Source organism: Micropterus salmoides, unplaced genomic scaffold (assembly GCF_014851395.1).
Source record: "Micropterus salmoides isolate LMB-PRFRI ecotype aquatic unplaced genomic scaffold, ASM1485139v1 Ms_hic_scaffold_21, whole genome shotgun sequence".
NCBI classification, from domain to species: Eukaryota; Metazoa; Chordata; class Actinopteri; order Centrarchiformes; family Centrarchidae; genus Micropterus; species Micropterus salmoides.
The window spans coordinates 18,978,487-18,986,160 of NW_024041262.1; the positions used below are offsets into that span (position 1 = coordinate 18,978,487).

Here is a 7,674-nt window from a genome sequence, read left to right on the forward strand (position 1 = left end):
CTTGAGTTACTGTTTTTCCACATACAGTATGCAGTGCCGTTATATATGAACTCCAGTTCATTAATCCAATCGACATCATTGATTCACAAATTGTTTGGTTTTTATTTGTGGATCATGACATATTTGTCACTACTAATGAGACTTATTCATCTCCATATTTATAAAGCAGTTAAAAGAATAGTAGACATCATGGGAGAGACACATATTTGCTGTCTTTTAGCCATTCAGTTTCTTCCTGGAGTCTCAGACAAGACTGTGAGTCTTCTCCCTGCCAAGAAGTAGTGGAGTACATCAGCCCCCGTAACACATAGATTGTCATTTTTACACATCGACTTTTGCACATATTAAACAATTGAGATATAAAATGTTAAATTAGTGAGCTTTACATTGTAAATCTCACTAATTTAGAGGTGACAGTGCGCCAATTTCTTACTTTTGGACAGAGCTAACTGTTATCCACTGTTTCCAGTCTATATGGTAAGCTAAGCTAATCCTCTCCTGGCAGCAGCTGTATACTTGGCGCACAGCTATGAGAGTGGTATCGATCTTCTTATATAACTATGCGTAAATGTTGAACTATGTCTTTATCAGTTGACACTGTCTGTGAGCTTTCTACTTATTCATGAATATGTTAAAACTGTCAGGACAAAGCCAGAAAACAGAGGACAACGAAAAGTCTGTGATGTCAAGAGGTAACATTGTAAACTAAAGAGTATTTTCACAATTTTCACAATTTTCACGCATTTGTGAATGAGTTTATTCATTAACAGAAGGGACCACCAGTCAAAAGAAAAAAATATAACAAGTATACACCTTCCAGGTATGAGAGCTCACACACACACAAATGTTACTTGACGGCATCAGACAATATCTGACAGAAGAGTGTTTGTTTCATTTTCAGAAATCAGGTCATACCTTTACACAGCAGGGCACCTTGCAGAAGAGGAGAGGACACACACGTGCATAACACACCAACACACACACACACACTGCTGCTGCTGCTGTGGAATATGACTGTGAGGAAAGTGAAATACAACACGGTTCACCTTCACACAGGTGAGTTCTGCTTTCTAATTGTCTCTCTCCAACAGCCCACAACACACAGATGCAAACGCCTCCCAAAAGACTCCACTCAGCACTAATGATATTAGAGCAGGAACAGGTGACCTGTGGTAGTGAACATGGGTGCTGATATTTCCATTCATATCAATCCCATGGCTCGATTACGGCGGTAATCAGTTATGACGCTCCTCACAGCTGCGTCCAGTGCATGGCCATGCAAACACACACTGAATAGAGAAGATAGGCAGAGTCCATTTCTGCTCTGGATGAAACGACAGCAGGAGGATGGAGAGCTTCTACTTGTCTGTGAGAAAAATGTGTTTTAAGCTGACTGGTTGTTGCTGGTATGGTTTTGGGAAAATTACAATGTTTGTCTACACGTGATTTTCCTCTCTATTATGGTTCGGGCACCACAACTGAATTTAACCTCCTCAAACCTGTAAAAGCACAATTGAAAGGTAAAGTGCTTTAAGTTGAGGTTTCCTGCAGTCTATCATTACATGTTCTCAAGCTAATAGTCATTGTGTGTTAGTGCCCAGTCACACCGAAAAGTGGGACAGAGACATTCCTTCGCTTGTTGTCACAAAATCAGTAAAAAGCTTTATGACCACCCGCACTCTGACAATTACAGTGGTTTAAGTGATACAATAAAAGCAAGGGTATTTTGTACCATCCACTTCTGTCTAAACAACATTTTTTCAATAAATTGGTCTATAAAATGCCAGCAAAAAATTCCATCACTATTTCACAAAGCCTGACTTGGCATATTGAAACTGATTGTTTTGTCTGACCAACAGTATGAACAATAATTCATCTTTCAACCACAGAAGAAGAAACCTAGCAAACATTCTTATTTTGGGGGCTGCAGCTGTAATCTTTTTGGTATTTGTTAAAAAAAATAAATAGTGATTCTCGCCATTTATCAAAATTGTTGATTATTTTCCTATTGAACAACTAATCAATTAAGTGACTAATCGTTACAGATTTATGATAGCTTCCTCCGTTTTGAACTCCATGCCCTCAAAAGGTAAGTATACTGTCAAGACTGTTGCATGTATAAGTTTACCAAAGTTGAACTCTACGCAAAACCTCCTTGCAGCTCGACCAGCAAATCTTCTGATTGTGATGATTCTTTTCAAATAAAGTGGTTTCTGTCCCGAAATGTTGCTGTTATAAATACTGCTGTAGATCCAACCATGTCTTCTAAAAATTACGTTTCTGTACTACATATTTGTTTAACCAGTTGTTACCTTCATGATGTGCACCTGCTACAGGCACACGAAGTGCAGGACCGAGACGGGGGTTCACATCCTGAGTCTCAAGTGCAGTGCAGTTTGGTTCAGGCAATAAAAGCACTTTGGTTAAGGTTTTTAAAAGATCGTGGTTTCATTTAAATGTCAACACGTCCCGTCTCATGCTTCAAGTCACTTTTGACTTTTTAAATATTCAACCAACATCATGATCTTTCCTATAGGCTTAACCAAACAAGCCTAAATATGATTTGGGGGGGGACCGTTGGCCTGGTTCTCCCACGTTATTGCTCCCTGGCGGCAGGGAGCTTCCCGGCACGGCTTTCTGCTGTTCTTCCTTGGGGCGGGCTACAGCTTCCCCCAGGACATGCGGTCTGGGGTCCTTTGCGCTTTGGGGGGTCGCAGGGTGCCCTGGCTTCTGGGGGTGGGGGTCTCTGCGCGGGTTGATCCGGTTGCGGTTTGGAGGGCTGCGGTGGGATTGTGGGGCGATTGTCGATGCATCTTGATGCATTGTGCTTTTTCCCTGGGCAGGGTCTCTGGATGGCTGCTGGGCGTTTAGTTTGTGCATTGGAGTCCGGGGGAGGCATTTCCTCGTTGGCTTGGAGGGACCAGTTTGCGTCCCTGTTTTGCTTCGTTGGCCTCGGATCCATGCTTCCCCATTTCTCTGTTGGCCAGTTGTTGGACCCCTCTGGATACTGAGGTATATAGTTAGTTTTCGGGATGTGCAGTGTGGGTGCGGGGCAGGGCTGTGCTCCGGTTTCTTCTGGGTTTGTGCCTGGAGTTCTCGGCCCTTGACGGGTGGGTGGGTTGTTGGTGGCATGCAGCTGAGCTAGTTGATTTTGCCTCGTTGCTAGTTTGGCTGGTGTTGCACGGCGGCCGGGGGGCGCACTGGGCATGGGGGATGTCGGCTGGCGCCGGCGGCCTTAGACGGTGGACTTTTATTGGCGGGTGCACGGTGACCTGTGCGGCGCATTTGCTGCCGGGCTGGGACTTGCTGCTGGTGTTTCTCTCCGCTGGCTTTCGCTGTCGTGTTGTTCCGCTTGCTCTCTCTCGTTTGCCCGACCTCGCACGCGGGATTCACAGGGGGCTGCTGGGCATTGGGTGTCGCCGTGCTTGCGCAGTGTGCGCGTTGGGCTCATCACTTGTGCAATGGTGTTGATGATTGCGTGGCATTTGGGCATTTTGGTTGTTCGCTGCGCGGCGGTGGGGTGCTGGGTGGGGGGGGAGCACTGGTCTATGTTGTTTGCGCGCTGCGGTCGGTCCGGGCGCTGCTCTTCTGCGGGTTACGCTTCTTGCGTTCCGTCGGCATTGCGTTGTCAACTGGCATTTGGTACGGGGTCTTCCGCGTTTGCATCGCGGTGCATCTGGGAGTCTTTGTTTTTTTGATTGATTTTTTTTTTCTTTCTCCCATCCCTATTGGCTACTGGGGTTCTTGCCTGCCTGTTGCTGGGGTAGGTGTGGCACAGTCGTGGCGCCCCACTCTCACTAACAACTACATTCTTTAACATGCTTATGCGCACACACATGTACACCCACATACAGACACATTCACCCACACGCACACAGACACAAACAAATTTAGGTTGTCCCTGGTAGAATTATTCCTGATGCTTTTCTTTCAGTTACTTATTTAAATTAATTGTTATTATTCCAGCTCTCGTGGCTGTGCTGTGTTGCTTATTTAGTGTATTGGACTGTTTCTTGTTTTAATTTTTCTCTTAGTTGTCTTACTATGTCAGCTGTTTATTGCTGCTGTTCGGCTGGTCGTCTTTTACTATTATTATTATTTTTATTGTTTGTTTGTGTTTGTTTGTTGTTGTTTTTCTCCTCCCCAAGCCCCCTCTCTGTTCTATTGCAGGTTTCGCTGCTTTCTGCAATTGGTGTTTCCCACTGCTTTTCCCTGTTGTCCCCACCTTCCATCCCCCTTCTCTTGCAGGTGTTGTCCTTTCTCTGTGCTGTCTGTTTGTGCCCCCCATCCCCATGTCTGCCCCCCTGTCCGGCCCGGTGACAAATCAATACATAATTAAATAAATAATAAAACAGACAAAAGAGTATATTAATACTCTCTTGTTAAAGTAAAATCTGTGTGGCACAATATGGTATCCAGGTCATCATACTCTACACCAGGCTGCTGGGCAGGACAGGTTTAAAAAAATAAATAAAAATAAAAAAATAGAAAAGGTATTTGCAGCAGATTAGAAGCATATAATGTGCTTTCTAGGGGATAGTGTTTGCGTCCAGATACAGTAAGTGCTCTATGCTGGTGGAAGAAGAAGAAGAACAGCATCAGTCGTTTCAGCAAGTGCTCAAACTACAGTACATAGGTTTATGCTGGTAAAGCCTTCTAGCAGCTAATTACGACAGGAGCAAAGGCAAATGTTTTGGAGTGACAAAAATCTGTGTAAAGGCGAGGTCAAGGTGGATCGACGGGTTAACAAAACATCAGTCTGATACATGAGACAGCTTCCTTACCTAAAGCCTTCCTCACCACAGTCACAATCGTTCCTGATTCTTAACTATGTCTTTATTGTTGTAACTACCACGACAAAGGTTCCTTAACTTTAATGAAGTACTTATTTATGTCTAAATCATAATCTTTTCAATTTTTTTTCCTGAAACCTAACCAAACCTTAACTAGAGCGTTGTCATGTCATAAAACAGTGATTTGCTGTTTGCTGGGGCATCAGATCAGAATACCTTCTATGCATGGATTAACATAATTTGTCATTTAATTTGGAGGAGTTGTTGGTTTTTACCAGTTAGATTTGTTCTTTGCACAGGGTGCACTGGCACCTAGGACACTCTGATGGTAGAACCGGTCATGTTGGGAACTTAATCCCATAGCTACAACTTACTGTTTTAACATTTTTAGGCATTTTTGACTTTTGATGTCAGAAATGAAAGTAATGTTGGATGCGATTCAGAGTGAAGCAGTTTGTAAGTTACCGACGACTTCAGGAAAATATTGAGTTCCGTTTCCTGTCAGTTTCTCTGTGACCATGTTTGTACTGATGTTGCAGGAAAAAATACTCGATTCTCCTGATGAAAAGATTTGTCTAATGAAGTTGAAATGAAAAAGAAACTGAAACTCATCTGCAGTGTGCTATTTGTGCTACATGCACGGCTGCTTCCAGTGTTAGTGGGTCTAATTAAATCCTGCATATCACTGTACTCCACTAATGACTTCTACACAGGCTACACAGCTCATATGCTGCACATTAGCACAATACACTTACTGTAGAAAAACGGAGAGAAATGAAAAAACGAAAATGAATGAATCTAATTATTAATGGGTTGATTTAGCGCTAATTCATTCCTTTGCGACATGCAGAGACAACAGAAGAAATAAGAACCAATTTTGTCTTTATAAATTACTAAACCTGACCTCAGGATGCTCTGACCCTCACTTGACAAAGGCACCTGCTACACTAGTTTCAAAACGTCTGAGTTGACTGAGTTGCTGTGACAAGCTTCAACTGCCCGTGCAGGGTTCATTCGCACAACACCGCGGGGGCACAGGAGCCACCGACGGGTTCCTCTCATGATATCCCGCCGAGGGGGCTGAAGGAGGAGGAGGGTGCAGGGGTTGTGATTGAGACCATGCATGAGTGTATATGTGTGTCTAAGTGCGTACGTGTGAGAAAAAATTGTGTCCGTTTAATTAGACAATGCGCTTTGATGGCGCCATTAATTGGCTAAAAGACAGATTAAAGGGGCTTGATGCTCCTTTAACGCCCCGACCTGCACCTGCTTTGCTGGAAATTCACCCTGAATATATCAGTAGTGGTTTAATGTGAAGCATGAAAACATAGCCTATATGAGTCAGTCCTTAAAGATTGGTTGCATTGCCCTGATTTAAGGCTTATCAATCTAATTATCGACCTATTTTTTTTTTTTTATAAAATGCAGCTCAGGTCATCAAAGCGTGACAGTCACGGGACGTCAAGAAAAAGGGAGGCATTAAAAAAAAATCAGGCCACATTGCAAAATCAACCCCATTATCATCATCAGACAGGAGTACGTACCTCTGCAAATAACGGCAGCCAGAGGCAGGTGGTTCCGATCAAGCACAACATTTCCCGGCTGGTTAGAGCCATCCTTCCCGCCCGGTGTGTCAGTGTCATAGCCAGAAAAGCCGCCGCTCCACTCCCATCTCTGTGCCCAACCTGTCCGCGAGGTGAACCGTTCTCCTCGGCGCGTCCCGCTGCTGGAAGAAACGTGGGGTGTGATGATGATGTACGTTGGAGGTTTTACGCACAGAAGACAGGGTGCGGCACTATAAACGCTTCACGGGATGGAAAACGGAAATCACACACAGACGCACACACACCATGCCAATCCTGGGTGAAATAGTGTTGAGCTCTGCAAAAACCTGATGCCACAAGCGTCTCTCTCTCTCTCTCTCTCTCTCTCTCTCTCTCTCTATATATATATATATATATATGTCAGCTGCGTGATTAATCATTGATGAATTGTTGAATTTCACAAATCTATTTGCTTCTGTTGTATATTTAGATTTGGGCCATGCTGGTAAAAATGACCTCTTTAGCTGAGCAATGAATGTTTCTAAATTCCCTGACTCACACATTCACACACACAGATGTTGAATGAAAATGAAGCTTGCACTCTTGCATGTTTATGGCAGTATTCAATAATCCAGTCTGTTCTGTGGCTTTTAGACAAATCAAACATCACCTTGATGCTCAACATTACCCACATAATTCCTCCTAGTAAAGGTGATGATGACTACATTCTCTTAGATAAATACACCTGCTTGTATTTAACTCATTCATGCAACACAGCAACTCAAGAGACCACAGGAAATCGGAACATTGATATAATTAAGCCAAAAACATCCAACACTATGTGGTAGAAAATATGAAAATCACAAATAAGAGTAGAGTACAATAGTGCAAAAATTTTTTACGCAATGAGAAAGCACATATTACCAGATTCACATGTAGAGATTATGCAGTAGTTAACAGAAAACAGTCAGCAACATGCAAAGTATATCTACAAATCAAGTCAAAAATGTCATAATTCAGCACTGACCTCTATGGGTCAGTTAAAAGGTATAAATCTCTTGAAGCAACATCACAGCTGGGTGTGGTCTGTTGTAATCATGACCACAGCCAGTTGTGACATAGTGTGGTGCTATAGTGCAAGGCTGGCAGGGCAAGCAGAATTTTTAGACCTGGTGCAGTGACCCATTACATGATGTGAGTTTACTCTTAATGACATGGTTTAGGACTCGAAAAACACAACATTTACAACCTGGACTTGAATCTGGACTTCATAGCGAAGACTTCAGACTTATTTGTGACTTGAAAAACAAATCACTTGCTACAGACTGGAGAGAAAT

The 7,674-nt window shown here is 43.2% G+C and overlaps 1 protein-coding gene across 1 annotated transcript in view; it reads right to left on the bottom strand.

Moving 5' to 3' along the window:
* LOC119916159 (neurotrypsin-like) overlaps window positions 1-6,680 on the bottom strand; it is a 30,056-nt gene extending 23,376 nt beyond the window's left edge. The window contains exon 1 of the mRNA XM_038736062.1: window positions 6,338-6,680. Coding sequence (XP_038591990.1) covers window positions 6,338-6,436 — 99 coding nt within the window. The 5' untranslated portion in view covers window positions 6,437-6,680. The remainder of the gene's footprint in view (window positions 1-6,337) is intronic.
* Window positions 6,681-7,674: the final 994 nt, after the last annotated feature.